General features: G+C 39.3%; 1 protein-coding gene across 6 annotated transcripts in view; it reads right to left on the bottom strand.

Moving 5' to 3' along the window:
* LOC124532756 overlaps positions 1 to 16,862 on the bottom strand; it is a 116,760-nt gene that overhangs the window by 11,584 nt on the left and 88,314 nt on the right. For all 6 annotated transcript variants that reach the window (XM_047107816.1, XM_047107812.1, XM_047107813.1 and 3 more), the window contains 6 exons: positions 15,375 to 15,582; positions 14,207 to 14,369; positions 13,098 to 13,237; positions 11,915 to 12,035; positions 3,501 to 4,059; positions 2,922 to 3,039 (listed from right to left, as the gene is read on the bottom strand). In XM_047107816.1, coding sequence (XP_046963772.1) covers positions 2,922 to 3,039; positions 3,501 to 4,059; positions 11,915 to 12,035; positions 13,098 to 13,237; positions 14,207 to 14,369; positions 15,375 to 15,582 — 1,309 coding nt within the window. The remainder of the gene's footprint in view (positions 1 to 2,921; positions 3,040 to 3,500; positions 4,060 to 11,914; positions 12,036 to 13,097; positions 13,238 to 14,206; positions 14,370 to 15,374; positions 15,583 to 16,862) is intronic.

The raw sequence follows: 16,862 nt of genomic DNA, 5'->3' as shown, positions 1-16,862 counted from the left end.
AACGTGGACGTCACCGGAGCCAGGATTACGGATGACGCGGATAAGCCCGCTACGCTGCGAATGTTGATTTGATGTCCTGATGGAATTGTTAAAAAATATGTAAAATGTTTGCCCGGGAAACTTGTACCGGGACATTCGCTGCGTTGTTATATTTTGAGCCGTTTTTTTTTCCTTTAAAGAAAATTATTTAAGTACATGCCAAACATTACCCACGAGGGATATAACATATCTTTCCGTTTGTCAGTCCTATACAAATAATCTCCTTGACATATTTTATTTATTAATTCAATATAAAAATTGTAAGAAAAACTCAACCTCAGGGAAATAATAGATTTGAATAATAAAGTAGTCATTGTAAAGAGACATTCTAAGATTTTATACGACGAATGTTCGGTCCTTTTGTTATATCACGGACAACTTCGTTTGGCTGCTTTTTTTAATATCATTTCAAAACGTGACGTTTCACTTGCAACGTTGGTTATAACAGTTCTATACCCTGACTTCATACAGAGTGACGACATACCACGTTAAGAGATCCATCGTAACTAAGTTACCATCAAAGTTAATGAGGCCAGCTAATTTTCCTAAAATCTCAAGTTGTTTAACAAAAGACAGTTATGAATACTAGTTAGATTCGGTGTTTAACTCTCAATGGAGCGGTGTGGAACAAGGTCCGCCGGCCCCGGGGACCTCTAAGTGAATTAAGTGTTTGCCGACTCACAGACACTCGCCGGTTATTATGCCGAGAGGAATATTTTATACGCCATTGTGGATCGAGATTCACAAAAAAATGTCAAGTGCTTTGTCGAGATCTCGTATTTACATTTTATAAAATACGCCCCTCGCGATTCTAACAAATTAAAATATCGGGGCTGACGGTTTTGTATGTCGCATATTCAATGGGCCACTTTTATAATGAGCCGTCCCCGAAAACTAAACCCTATTATTTTCGCATTCATTATTCCTACGTTAATATTTAATCGCGTTTCCATAAGACGTCCAACATTTTCAACGCAAACTTTCGGGAGAGCGGCCGTATATAAAGTGGAGATCGTGAGCCGCGCGCTTAGTTCGCCGTCAGCAGCGAAACGAGGATGTTGTCTCTGTACCGCGCGTGGCTCGGACCCAGTCCTTGCGTGGCGAGACCGGCCCCTCCACCCGGCGCGCACAGACCCGTGCCGCGCCGGGCAAGGGCGCCGTCTCCTCCGTCATCACCACCGCCACCCTCACCGTCATCGACTACATCCAGCGAGCTCGACGTGGAACGCATCGAGCCCTCTGATCCTCCGAAGCATCAGAGCAGCACCGTGCTCGACATCGCGTGCTGTGACGGGCCGGTGAAATTTAGCCGTGTACTGAACGTGGCCTGGCAGGAGCCGACGTCGGAACGCGAATGGGCCTGCCGCCACAAGAAAGCTCAGACGCGGTCCACCATTCACTACTACCCGTGCAAGACGTGCGGCTCCAAGTTTCCCTCTTACTACTTCGTGCACAAGCACAGGAAGCGGTGCCACGCCGAGGAGACGACCACGGGACACAACTCGCCGGAGCCGTCCACGTCCAGTGCGTGATCTTAACGTGTGATTCGTTTGTGTCGCGAGTGTGGGAGCGCAGTAGGTTAAATTAATTTACGTTACCGTTGTTGAAATAAATGTTTACGTATAATAATTAAATGATTTTTCATTTTGAGATCCTAATCTTCTTTAATTTTTCACCAATCCAACTACAAACACCGAATTACAATTTAATATACACATTAAAAGTATGCAATTTTTTAATTAATGATAGTTCAATTCTTTTTCTTATTGTCCTGCGTAAAGCTAGAGCTTGGTTACATATATTTCCAAGATGATCTAATGTTTAGTTTTAAAGGCCTATTTATAAAACTAAACATTTCAATTTGCAAACTTATATGGCAATAAGTAAATACGATATTTTCTATTTAGTAAAAAAATATTTCTGATTCTCATCGTATTTCTACATCAGAATAAATTATATTAAAATGCAAAAACACATAGACATAAATGATAACGTAGATGTTTTTTTAGGAAAACGTATTAAGTTATATATGTTGATAATGATTGTAGTCCTGGAGTCTATGGAGTACATGGATCAAGTTCTTTAGTCGGACTGATCCCTTACCCTGAGCCCAAACATTGTTGATAGATTAAAAACGGGAATACCGAGAACTTTTTGTGCGGCGCTATTTCGTTTTATTAAATGTTAGTCATTCTAACTAAAATGTAAACATATGTAACTAACATCAACAGTGTTTGTGATCATTTACCAAGAATTAATTAAGCGGTAATCCGAAAAGCCATTTCCTATCAATAAAAGTTACCTAACAAGCGTAATTTGTTCATTCATTCATTCATTTTTGTCGTTGGTTCGTAAATAATCTCATGACTGGTTGCAACCAGTTAAACCTACAGGAATGAAAGCAATCTATTCCGATAGAACAACCCTACTCTATCTACATACGTGCCCCGTATCTCTAACTAAGAACATTATCAAACATGTATCTTATAAAATGTTTAAAATCAGCGGACACAGATAGCCTTCGAAATCGTTTTTAAAAATATCAGAATATATAGAAATTAAAATACAATGCGGGTTGGCGGAATACACATGTGGCAGAACTTCTATGAAATTACACATGCAGGTTTCATCACGATTTTTCCTTCACTGCCGAGCACGAGATGAATTATAAACACAAATTAAGCACATCAAATTTCAGTGGGGCTTGCCTGGGCTTGAAGCCGCAATCATCGCTTAATATGCACGGCTTCTATCTATGGAAGCTGGACCATCTTAGCTCTCAATGGCACATGATTAACGGAAAATGGAGTTGCTTCAATTAAAATCGTATCTAAGAACCCGTTCGTCAACTGTGAACACGATTGGAGAGTAGGGCTACTAACCTGGTTCAGGGGTGGGCGAGGGGTGCGCGAGCGTGGGCGGCGGCGCGGGCTGCGGCGTGGGCGGCGCGCTGCCCGACGACGTGGACACCGCGCCCCCGCCGCTCGACACGCACGTCGTCTGCGGACAACGGGCACGGCGTGACAAACTGAGCTAGGGTAGCCTAACTAACGGGGCCTAATCCCCTCTAGGCACGGCTGATGAGCGGACATAAGCCATACAACGATAGACCGCGATTTGTGGAATCATAGTGTGACGCTGTACGAAATATGAGCCATTCCTTGATGTGATGTATCACCACCTTGGAAACTAAGATGTTGTGTGCGTTGTGCCATTAGCTCAGTCAACCTTCTAACCGGAACAAAATATTACTGAGTACTGCCGTTTGGCGGTAATATAATTGGTGAGTGAATACCTACTGTCCTTATTAATTCTAAAAAAATATATAGAACCCCGGCTCTATGGATATAAACTAATTTTAGGTAATAGCTTGAACATAAGAACTTTAGTAGCTCGCAAAATTTTAGGGAGCACAATTGAGACATTTATAAGGAATATGCTTTAATTTAAAAATCACTTACGGTAATAACGGTAGTTGTAATCGTCGCGACGGTAGCTGGTGGTAGTTCCGGTAAGGGCGGTAATGGAGTTTCGGGCACCGGCGGCGTTGCCGGTGGAGGAGCTGGACTGCCCATTGACGCTATACCTGACGGTACGCATAGCCCACTCGAATAGACACCACTAGAAGTCACTACACTTGCACCACTTAATCCACTAGAAGCACTCACTCCGCTAGTACTCGTAAATACATTAGATATACTCATACTCCCACTACTGCTCATGCTACTGGAGCCAATCAGAGCGCTCGAGCCACTCATCGCGCTCGAACAGCTTAAGTTGCTTGAACCACTTAGTCCACTTGAACCGCTATATCCGCTCGAACCACTCAGCGCACTCGAACCGTTCAGTCCACTGGAACCGTTTAGTCCACAAGGACCGATCAGTTCGCCGGAGCCGCCGATTGCACTCGGGCCGCTCATCTCGCTAGTGTCGTTCGTCGTGCTGGCCACGGGCCCCGGCGGCGCTGACGACGCCGGCGGCGGGGAAGGAGGGAGGGGAGGTGTTCTATCTAATTCCGACCTGTACGAACATTCATTGGTTATTATCAATATTTGTCCACATAATATTAAATACATTAACTTAAGTACAAAATATATACGAGAGCATACAAATAATCTTATATGTTTTTCAATCAGTATCAATATGTACACACGCCGCAGAGACAGTCGATTCCCAGACATTCCCACATACACGTCTAAAAACTTTAAAACTATTAAAATAAATTTGTAATCACGTAATGTGAATACTTAAGAATTAATTGTATTATATTCGTCCGCAGTTTATTAACTCTCCCGGTGGGGGGAGCCTCAGGGTAATTGGTTAATATAAAGAGTGGCGAATTGCGCTAATTATGTTTGCCTTACCCCCTCTCCCTCTCGCGCTGTTTGCACTTGTGTAATATCGCATTAATCAGTTCAAATGTGTGTTGTGTTCATTTTCATATTATTTTAAATGCTGTCTCATTTCGATGAGATTTTTTTTTTATAATAAATTAAATTTATATATTTATTTGAAGACTAATTTATATTCAATAGTATGTCTTTTTCTTAATTTTAATTTTAAAACTACTATCATTAAAATTATTCACGCATTGATATTATAACTCAACTAAATAACCTGAATACTTAAAACATTAAACAACAACAGATCATAAATTCTAATATTAAAAACGAAACTTATTTTCCGAGTCCATCGTCAAACAATCAGCGATCGCAACCCGAAATCCGGTGGTAATTAAAATTCGACCAATTAAAGCGTAGCTCGTAATTAACGGGGAGGCTGAGCTAACAGTCCTGGCTCGTGTCGGATTGCTGTCGTCACTGAAAATACTCCGCCACGATTTATACGTACAGATAGTTCCGCCTCGCGGTTTCACCCGCGTTTTCGTCATAAACGTGACCAGAAAATGACCTCATATATTGGGGCCACAGTACATATACCCACCACGTTTATTTATATGTTAAAAGTATACCATTACCACCATCGAAGTGTGCAAATACGTATACAACAACAACAGCCTATAAATTTTCCGCTGATGGGCTAAGGCTTTTTCTCCCTGTGAGGAGAAGGTTTAGAACATATTCCATTACACTGTTCCAATGTGTGTTGGTGGCTACTACTTATAAAACAAAATAATTATAATATATATAATAGTAGATATTACATTGAAATGGAAGGTAGCTGCTGATAAAATATAATCGGCAACTATTAAGAAATATATGCTCCAGAGTTTCAGAGGTGTTAATGATGACGACTACGCTCCTTATGGTAGTGCGAAGTTACCGAAGTATAATCATAAATAGACCATTAGAGGCACAACGCAAACCATATAAATCCGAATGATAGACCTTAGATTTCCTTTGCGTTTTCCACATTTCAAACTCTCAAGCTTTGTCAAGTATAGAACTTATGTTTCTTAAACCTACTTATGAATTAAGTATGCATTCTGATATTGACAGGGAATTACCCTAGTAGTATCTTCAAAGAACGCCCTTCTCAAACGAATCTTATTGTATGAAAGTGTTTATTGTTATCGCATTGTAATGTTTTTTTTGAGTAGTCTTCTATAAATATATATTGTCCTGAATGCCGGCTAAATTAGAAAACTGATATTTGGAACACTTAACAAATCACGCAAATTTCATGACGTAAGTACGCTAAAAAATTTGTTTTTGGAAATTTAAACTTTAAATGGGGGATGTATCCCCACTTACTAATCACCCGCGCTAGTATTAGCTGGATTATGTATCTGTTAGATAATTAATATTATTACTGGATAACCTTTTGAAAGTACATTTGGGAGGGGAATATGTTGGTGAAAAATATATGTAAATATATGAATTTACAGAGTAACAAAGCTCGAAATACCAATCACACAGGAGTAAAACAGTTAACGAATAATTAATAATTAAAAAATAGATTAATAATATAATTTATAATATTTCCATCGTAATGTCAATTAAATAAAAGTGTAACTTTTTCTGATTTCCCGTGTTTCGCTTCCACGATTGGTGCTTTTAATTAAGGCAATTAGAAAGATGGGCCGCTGCTGTTTGCGTAAAAATCTAAACAACCACGGAGAGTTGGCTAGGGATGCGCCGCTATCGATATCGGTGTTCGCATCGATATACAACGAATCATTACGGCCTGTGTAGTTTTTATAATTAAATTAACTTGATTTATATAACAAAGTTGATTTTTTTTTCGTATTTTAAGGGTAAGCTTTTGCTTGCAATGCATTCAAACAGATAAAACAAGCAGTGTTGAATGAGGGAGTGAGCTGAATCATAGTGGTTACTCGGCTACGTTGTTTGAATCATTCATCATTCAATTAATTTTAATATAACCACAAACAATCTTGTTTTTATTTTATTCCCGCCATAGACCACAAGGGCGCGGGTGAAGGCGTGCGATATATGTAGGCTAATCCATATTTCACATCGACAACCGATCCCAATTTTGGTAACAACGCATCCCCCGGGATCCTCCTCAAATAATAGCTAGAGTGAATGTCAACACACGCATATCGCAGCATTATTATTCCTGTACTATTGACAACTCCCCCTTCCCCTCCCTCGGGAGACGGCGAGCGGGACGTTTTTTTTTATTTGATTCATTGATGAAACACTCGTTTGAAATAAATATAATTTAGGGAAAGCTATTTATTTACATAGCTTCATCCAATTGATGAAATATTTACTCGAATGAAATCACATCATTTTTTAGTGGCGAATATATTTTATGTTTTCTTTCTTGAGCCTTTATTTGCGGGACTATGTGTTGTGCTGAGTCCCAGTGTAGGGGTGAGCAGCTTGTGTTATTGGACATAGCAGGAAAAGTCAGAAACTAATCAGATGTCATGTTTGCCAGTGTAATGACTTAGAACTGTTTGTTAAAGCTGGCTTGAATAAAGTATTTTAGCAATTGAATTTGATTTTTTTTAAACACACAGTGAGATGACACTTATGGTAAAAAAAACATAATAAACATCAGCCAAGTTTCCGCTGATACAAATTTCACAATCATTAATATTAAAAAAACGACTGAGCACAGAAGTATTGTGACGTCATCATCATCAATGTTTAAAAAAAAATCAGGCGAATTAAATAGATCGATTCGATTTTTGTAACATTTATCACCAGCATAAATTTAAAGAAAGGACTGTTTCACACTTAGTTGAGGTTTGACGATTCCGAGTTCAAGGAGTATCTACCCCAGAACTTTTCAAATCAAATCTGATCTAGAGTAATCTATACTAATATTATAAATGTAAAACTAACTATTTTTGACTGTCTGTCTATCGCTCTTTCACTGCCAAACCACTAAACCGATTTTGATGTAATTTGGTATGAAGCAAACTTGAAAGGACATAGGTTACTTTCTTTCCTAACTCAGGACAACCAATTCCTAAAGAGCGAAGCCGTGGGCAACAACTAGTATTGTATAATTATAAATAAATATGTTTTTATTTTTCACTCGCAGGCATCGTGACATTGACCACTGTGAAATATTTTTGAATCCGTTTAAATTTGAGGTACATATGTGTCATTATAACTGCCACGATAAATAATATTAATATATAATTATTGGAATCGTAGCTCAATGTTCGGTAAACAAAACGTTTCATTTTTATTGCACTCAACGATATGTTTAAATATGTAATTAATATTTCAAAGACCTTTTTAAACATGATTAAATTTCATATGTATTTTTTAATATTATATTTATGTTAGTAATCGTTTCCAATTATTTGTTCAAACATTTAGGACAAACAAGTAACCGATTAGAAACTATAACTTAGAACTAGCGCGCACTGGTAACTTTTGTCACGGTGACTGTTTCGTCACTCTTGTCGAGTCCATGAATATGTATGGAGGTGTGCGCACTTTACGACGTGACAATTGGGTGACATTTGTGTCTGCATCTGTACATATTCACGGACTTGACAAGAGTGACGAAACAGTCACCGTGACAAAAGTTACCAGTGCGCGCTAGTGCTTATGTAACGCCAAATTTATATAATATAGAGTTGATATTCCAATATTTATATATTGTTAAACTCGCAGTCTCCCGCCGCGTCGCGTCGTTTTAGGATGTTGGTTGTCAAGTGTTAGGCAAAAAAGTAGCCTATGTCCATTTTTGAAGTTCAAGTTTGCTACATAGTAAATTTCATCAAATTGGGTTCAGAGGTTTGGCCGTGAAATAGGGCAGACATACAGACAAGGTTACTTTCACATTTATAATATTAAATATAGATTAAATGTGTTTGTTTAATATTATATTAGTGATAATAACTCAAGAGTGTATGTTTGTATGACGCGTTCACTTACAGTAGCTTAGTTTGCTAGTTACATCTAATCTCAAAAATAATATTCATCCATCCGTATCTGAATCACGAGTTTAACGATGTTAAAGTAGTTTTTAATAACTTAATTATATCAAAATATAAATTATTCATGTAGGCTCTTGCGAGTAAATTATGTCTAGTTTTATAATATTAAATTCGAATAAAACCGGTTCGGAATGTAGATTTTAACGCGAAGTATATATTGTTTAATAATTAATTAAATACAATTGAATAGTTGTTTAGAAGTTTAAATATAATACATAAATATTAAAAGGCGCGAAATAATAGCGTCGATAGAATGACCAATTCACGAATAAATCATTTTACTTATACTGTATGCTATAACATTTATATGTAAGACTTTCTTCCATATCAATACATAATATAAAACAAAGTCGCTTATAGCTGTCTGTCCCTAAGTATGCTTAGATCTTTAAAATTACGTAACGGATTTCGATGCGGTTTTTTAAAATAGATAGATTGATTCAAGGGGTAGGTTTTTGTATATAATACATGGACAATATAGTAAAGAAACACTGATAATTTTAAAAGTTTCTAATGTGATGTCGTAACATCTTTTGTAGTATATTTAGTATCAATATTTTACCCATGCAAAGGCGAGAGAGGTCGCTAGTTTAAAACATAAGAGATAGCAACATTAAGATACAATTTATAAGTAATTCATCTGCGGGGAGCTTAAGTGAATTGGACGGGAATATGAATTTTAAACGGTTAATGTAAAGAATAAAGAAAAATCGGTCCGATCTGAAGTTCATATCGGAGAGTGGAGAGCAAACAGCGGACGGGGGCTTACGGAAAACCCCTTTTTCGTTAACTGTTTAACGTTTTATGGAGATTAGATTCCAACGGAATTTTGAGGAATACGCTACGCTCCTTTTAATTAATACGACGGTGTAGTATTGATGGCGAATTAGATTGATAAAATATTTACACAGTGCTTTGAATATTCAGAGTCGAATTTTCTGTAACTAATATTTTGGTATCGGTCTTATAAATCAAGACTTATATGTGAATATCTTATATAATGTTGATGTATCTCTTTTTTAGAGAGTATTTAGAGCATATTTACAACACGCTAATTAGATGGATGTTGGTGGTTTATCACACAGGTTTCTTCTGTGTTTTTAACACATATTAAGAAACATAAAACTGTGTTAAATGCTACAGAGTGGTCCGTTTCAGTAGTTCATAAGTACCTATGTATGATACGGAATTAGTTTTGTTTCTTCATTCATTGTTTCAAATAAAGTCATTAAATAAAAGTCAAAGAGCGTCAAACCAAATGACGTGAAAGTAGTAAAACATACTTTTCACACAATCGTTACAGAAAAGCTGCACAATCGCTCAAAAATGTCCTCTGACAGCGGTAAGTTATGTTTTCACTTCGATATAAAGAATTTGATCTTTAACATTTAATACTTACTAGTATACTTCGTATATGAATATTTCAGATATATTAGTAGTTTTTATGTATGTACGGTGGACATAAGTATCTTTATTAATATTAAAATTAATTTCAACGATTTAACATAGCACGGAGCGACAGCCGGATCCCAGGCCGCCTCATCTCACCCGTACTGAATAATACATGGCGTTGTGTTGACACGGCGTAATTAAAAAGCCAGCTCGGTGCTATTGACGTTGCCGCCGCTCCGACCGTGTTCGACCGATATATACCATTGTTATTCGATTTTAGACAATCTACAACTTTTTTAAGGTTCTATTTTAAAACAACTAGAGTTTCTTGCCGGTTCTACTTGGTAGAATCAGCAGTCTACGACGTATCGGTGATAGCTTTACGTTTAATACAGTTGTATAAAATGTCGATGTAGATCAAAGGTGTTAAACCCCCAATGAGTAAATTCCCGCATTGGAACAGCGTGGTGGAATATGTTCCAAACCTTCTCCTCAAAGGGAGAGGAAGCCTATAGCCCAGCAGTGGGAATTCACAGGCTGTTGTTGTTGTTGTTGTTGAGTAAATTCTCCTTTAATTTCAACTAATATCAAAGGAGTTTTAATGTGACATTTCGCAACAGGTACTTTATTAATTTTCAACACTATATCTGGGATATTATTACGTTATTAGAAACTAATTAATTTAGTTATAGACGCTGGTTGTAAAGTCAAAGTCAAAAACCTTTATTCAAAATGGAAGTGTTTACACTTTCTTATTGATATACAAAAGCCCAATACCCTTTCTTAGGGTTAGGGTTAGCATGTTTAACACCTAATTTCATGACAACAGACAGACATATTTTCTAGAAATAATCCATAAATTCCATGTAGACATTATAAACTTCTTTATAGTTCTGAAAAGCTTTTTTTGTCTTTAACTAAAATTTCATATTATTATTCTAATATATTCTTACTACCATTCAACCGTCAATAAAAATCATATAAAAATAGGAGTAATTGGGTGAATTTAGATGGAAACCTTTGTAGACCGAACTACAGTGTGTTAATAGTGCGGCTCTGAGCGTTGCATTTATTTTAGGTGAACAGAGATGGCGTAATTGTCGTCGCAAAGCAATCTCGTTGAGTTCCGTGAATGTAAGTTAGATGGCGCTGGTTCAAGTTATACGCGCTTTCGAAATATAAATTACAGATAAATTATATAGTCATACTTTTTAATACTAATTAGTTATTATGTAAATATAATCTATACTATTATTATAAATATAAAAGTAACTTTTGTCTGTCTGTTGCTCTTTCACAACCAAATCAATGAACCGAATTTGATTTGAAGCAAATTTGAACGCCAAGGAAGGTTACCTTTTTTGCCTAACTAACATGACAACTAATCCCTAAAACGTTAGCGAAGCCGCGGGCGATAACTAGTATGTATTCAAATAAACTAAATATGTCCTATTAATATTGACGTATAATTGTTGTTTTGTTTAATATAACAATGTTTTAAATGTTATAATGCTTATATCAATATGTAGATTGTAGAAGTATTATGCAGTGACAGTATGAGCTGCACATACACAACTATGTATAGACTTAGTCGCTTCAGTAATTAGCTTGTATAAATAATGTATGTGTGTGTGTGCGCGCGTATGCGTGTGTGTGTGTGCGTGTGTGTGTGTGTGTGTGCGTGTGTGTGTGTGTGTGTGTGTGTGCGTGTGTGTGTGTGCGTGTGTGTGCGTGTGTGTGTGTGTGTATGCGTGTGTGTGTGTGTGTGCGTGTGTGTGCGTGTGTGTGCGTGCGTGTGTGTTTGTGTGTGTGCGTGCGTGTGTGTGTGTGTGTGTGCGTGTGTGTGTGTGTGCGTGTGTGTGCGTGTGTGTGTGTGTGTATGCGTGTGTGTGTGTGTGTGTGTGCGTGTGTGTGTGTGTGCGTGTGTGTGTGTGTGTGTATGCGTGTGTGTGTGTGTGTGCGTGTGTGTGCGTGTGTGTGCGTGTGTGTGCGTGTGCGTGCGTGTGTGTGCGTGTGTGTGCGTGTGTGTGCGTGTGTGTGCGTGTGTGTGCGTGTGTGTGCGTGTGCGTGCGTGTGCGTGCGTGCACGTACCGGGCGGGGTGCGCGTGCGCGGGCGCGGCGGAGGGCGGCGGCACGGGGATGCAGTTGACGGGCGTGGGCTCGGGCGCCAGCTCCTCCAGGCTCTGCTCCTTGTTGTCGGCCGCGCGCGAGCCTGCGCCGGGACATGGGTTACAGATGGGGCGACTCAACACATATTACATTTCACATAATAAGCTTACAAACAAAAAAAAATATAAAATCAATTATTTTACTCATAAATAAAGCCATATTGCGCACCTCAGTATGAATTATTAGTGTTGTGAGGAGCAATTAAAAACAAATTTTCACAAACAGTTTTTTACAAATAATGGACCCCACGATGATTATTGTCAATAAAGTAACATTATGTGTGTAAATCACATTAATTATTAGATTTGCCAAATCACATGTATTTACAATCGATGTATGTTTTATATGCGAAATGAAAAGAATTAGATGTGAGGTTGACCAACGTAATGTTGGTAAATTATTATATATCAAAGGGATTTATCGAGACAAAGTTCGTGGCTATGTTATTGGCTCTGCGTGCTCTCTGCTTACAGCAAAATTTCGCGCGATATGCATGACACGTTTTGCTTTTTTAGTGCATCTATTTCGCCCAATTCACCGCGACGTTATAAAACCGCGAAGTTATTTAACAATGCGGATTACGCGCAGTTCGCAGTAAATCGAACACTGACTTTATTTTCAAAAAACGTGACATGAATCTGCGTGCGAAAGTGTGGCCGTTGTATAACATTTATTTCTATGTTATACGTCTTCTGAGATATGTATAGTACGACACAACTTAGATGTCGCATCGGCAGAATTCGTAAAACCGATCACATCCAAATTAAGTACGCTGTCCCAAATTATCAATATTTATTTCTCATGTGAATATAATCTTTACACAAACGTAATAACTTGTAATATCGTATGACCTAATACATTCGTTAATTTGACACGTCGATTTACATGCACTTGCTTTCTCTGACGCGGGAATCTATAGCGACGAATAGCGTCGAATGGCGCGATAGGGAGCTATTTCTATTGGTTGTATAAATCGGTATAATCGGTTTTATTGAATTTTCCGATGCTACATCAAGTTGTGTCGTACTATACGGTTCTATTAGATAGACATGAGTATGTAGATTATTTAAAAATAATTTAAGATAACAAAACATATTATAGTCACCTTGCGACCGTTGCAGTCTCGTCGTGACTCCAGCAGGCAGTTCGGGCTCCGGCGCCGGCCTCGGCCTCGCGTGTCGCCTCGGTCGCGGTTTTCTTAGTAACTGTTTGTAATTTTCTGCTTTTTTCGATAGATAGTAGAACCTGTGCACGGAAGACGACATTACCGAAAGTACACAGTTTGGAAAACAGCTCACACGAATCAAATTATCCAGCTGATTGTAAACAATTCCTCTTATGAGTAAGCCTCTACAATATTGTTGGAAATATATCACAGTAACGAAGTCTGTTTGGAGAAACACAGTTAACTTTGGGTAAAAAGTGTCTCGTAATATAAATCCATCGATACTGCGGCAAAAGAGATTTGATAAGTATGTACATTTTTCGAATAGGTCAAAGCGATCGCTTACCTGATTATAACTTAATTTTGTTAAATAATATGTAAATTGAACATGTCATTTAATTAATTAATTTAAACATCGTTTTACAGGCCATTTAAGTAGGCTTTTGTGTGGTAATTTCAATAAATTTGGCTGGTATAGTAAATTCCGACCATAAGAAGATATAGGCCCAATAAATAATATTAGAAAGTGAATTGACGCGATATTATTGCTTGAATAACCCGCGATATTCAAAATAGCGTTGCATGTAAAATCAAGTAAAGTTTTTTCATTAGGAACTACAATATTTATCAAGAAATGTTCATTACGTATTTGTAAATCGAACGTTTATTTTTACCGAAAACAAGCAATTTAGAATCCAATTCAGATTTTACTCCAAATTTGGGCGATGATTTGTGTTAAGTATCACCCACAACATTGTCAGAAATCAGTTGTTGTAGCACAGTGAGTAATGATTGAGTAACACCAACGTACGTTTCAATGGCAATAGGAGTAAGGATTACCGAATCTCGAATATTGATATTTCTTGCGTTTTCCTAATAGTTATGCTATATAGAATACTACAAATACTTTTTAATTCGCTTATATGTTTATTTGTACTAACTGTCGCTGACTAAAAATTGTTACTGAGCATTTCAAGTTCAAGTAACTCGATATAATGGAATTGGTATTAATTGATTAGATAAGTAGTGGAACATATATCTCTGCGTACCTAACGCAATCCCGGACGCTCTTCCTTGGCAGGAAGGAGGCGATCTGGCCGAAGTTCTTGGGGTGCTGCAGGTACTTCTCGCGGAACAGCTCGCGCTCGGGCTGCGTCCACACGTTGCGAAGCTGCAGCCCGCGGTGCTCCGCCTCCATGTCCATGCAGCGCTCTGCGGCGGGACACATACGAGATGTCAAAAATACGCGTCTGTGAACACGCTCTGGATAAACCTAACCATTTTATCCGATTTGATAAACCACAGATCCTCGCTAGAGAACGCAGATTCATTCCTAGAATGATACGCGAGGCTATTGAAATTCAAAAACATCCGAACTTCAATAGAGAAGATGGTTGGAGACTTTCTAACACCTGGGATCCACTTATTAAAAATTTAAAATCCCAAATCCAACAGACTGCAAGACCTAAAGATACAGTTAGGGCCTTCTGCGTGCAACCGGAACGTTACTCAAGATATCGATTGAGAAATCGTTGGCGGTAGTTGTTAACAATATTTCCTTTGTTCTTCAAATAGACAAATGTCATCTTAGTCTACCCGTGACCACGAACACTGCAAAGTGCTCGAAACGTCGGGATGTTTAAAAATAATTAATATACGCGATTCATCCGTTATAATTAGTTTTATTTAAAAGGGCAGGCGGTCGTCAGAGCGGGGCGGTGTGTGTGTGTGCGTGTGTGTGTGTGTGCGTGTGTGTGCGTGTGTGTGGGGGGGCGGGGCGGGCGCTCTGCGGCGGGCGGTCGTCAGAGCGGGGCGGTGTGTGTGTGTGTGTGGGTGGGTGTGTATGTGTGTGTGGGGGGGGGGGGGGGGGGGGGGGGGGGCGCTCTGCGGCGGGCGGTCGTCAGAGCGGGGCGGTGTGTGTGTGTGTGTGGGTGGGTGTGTATGTGTGTGTGGGGGGGGGGGGGCGGGTCGGGCGCTCTGCGGCGGGCGGTCGTCAGAGCGGGGCGGTGTGTGTGTGTGTGTGTGTGTGTGTGTGTGTGTGTGTGGGGGGGGGGGGGGGGCGGGTCGGGCGCTCTGCGGCGGGCGGTCGTCAGAGCGGGGCGGTGTGTGTGTGTGTGTGTGTGTGTGTGTGTGTGTGTGGGGGGGGGGGGGGCGGGGAGGGCGCTCTGCGGCGGGCGGTCGTCAGAGCGGGGCGGTGTGTGTGTGTGCGGCACTCACTGTTGGTGTCGAGCAGCAGCGGGCGCGGGTCGCGCGGGTCGCGCAGCAGCGGCGGCACGACGGTGAGCGAGCGCATCTTCTTGTCCTCGTGCTCCTGCTCGTGCAGCCCGTCGGCGATCTCCTCCAGCTCGGCCTCCGACTTGACGCGCGCGCCCAGCCGGTTGAACCGCTCGCGCTCCTCGCGCTGCTTGCGCAGCTCCGGGAACACCTGCGGCCCAACCCGCGGCGTTAGCAGCTCACCCAACCCCCAACCCCGAGTCTCGGGCCATTACGCGGTTGGTTAACATTATGTCTTATTCTTAGGCTCGTTGCAGACATAGTGGCGTTAAAATCGAAACGATCCGTTGTTTAATACGTTCAAGGATGACACGTGGTTTTATTATTCTGTTAGTTTTATGAAATGATAACAAAACAACAATTTAACCTAGCAAGGATCGATATATACAGTGGCTGACGAACATAATTCAGGAGTATGAGCAACGGCTAACCCGTAGTTTGAACCCATGACCTCCGATTCTCTAACTTTTAAACAAGACCAAAAACAATAAAATCTAAAATGGAACATAGCAGATACCTTCTTCTATACTTTTTAACCCCGAAATTAATCATTTAAATTTATAAACCTAATATACTTAGAAGCCAAAATTAAGCTAATTTGTAACGTCTATTTTAATAAGTTCTCTATAACTCGAAAATCGAATGGCGGTACATATAATAATAGATTAAAGACATAATCACGAAGAAGATATAAGTACCTATACTCAATGTATGTAGTACCATCTGAGTACATACATTAGTACGAGTTTTAAGACACAGATACAATAAATGTAACAGTACAGTCTATACTACAAAAATAACAGGAATAAATTATTAATTAACTTTTACTACTTGTAATCATAACACGTAATCATTCCTAATTACATGTCTGTAGTCACACGTGATAGTGTCTGTCACTGCCGACGCGGAAGAGATGAAAATGTGACTACCATCTGCTTAAAGTTCAATAAACCTTCTTGCTTTTATTCTATTTATTTCGGTTCGCTCTACTGTGTGCTGCACATTAAAATTTGGCAGAGTTCAACGACCGGCGCTCCATCTCAAAACAATAAAACTATATTATTTAATGAAATATCTCCATGAACTTCAAACGTTATTACCTAGAATATAATTAGTAATTAACAATAATGCAAAGCGATTTACTGACGTGTATTTCCACGTGCCTGGACGTGCTTTATTAAATACATAATACTAGCTACCCGTTCCGACTTCGCGTGGAAGCAATCCTAATACTAAATGTTTTGAATATGACTACAGAATTTGCTTATAAGACATCACATTAGAAACGTCTATAATTATCAGTGTGTCTTTACTATACTGTCCATGTATTACATACAAAAACCTTTCTCTCGAATCGATTTTTTTTTTTTTTATGGTATAGGTTGGTGGACGAGCATATGGGCCACCTGATGGTAAGTGGTCACCATCGCC

The sequence above is a fragment of the Vanessa cardui genome, chromosome 10 (genome assembly GCF_905220365.1).
Source record: "Vanessa cardui chromosome 10, ilVanCard2.1, whole genome shotgun sequence".
In the NCBI taxonomy this organism is placed as follows: domain Eukaryota; kingdom Metazoa; phylum Arthropoda; class Insecta; order Lepidoptera; family Nymphalidae; genus Vanessa; species Vanessa cardui.
The sequence above is the reverse complement of the archived record's forward strand: the minus strand, read 5'-3'. Positions and strand labels throughout refer to the sequence as shown.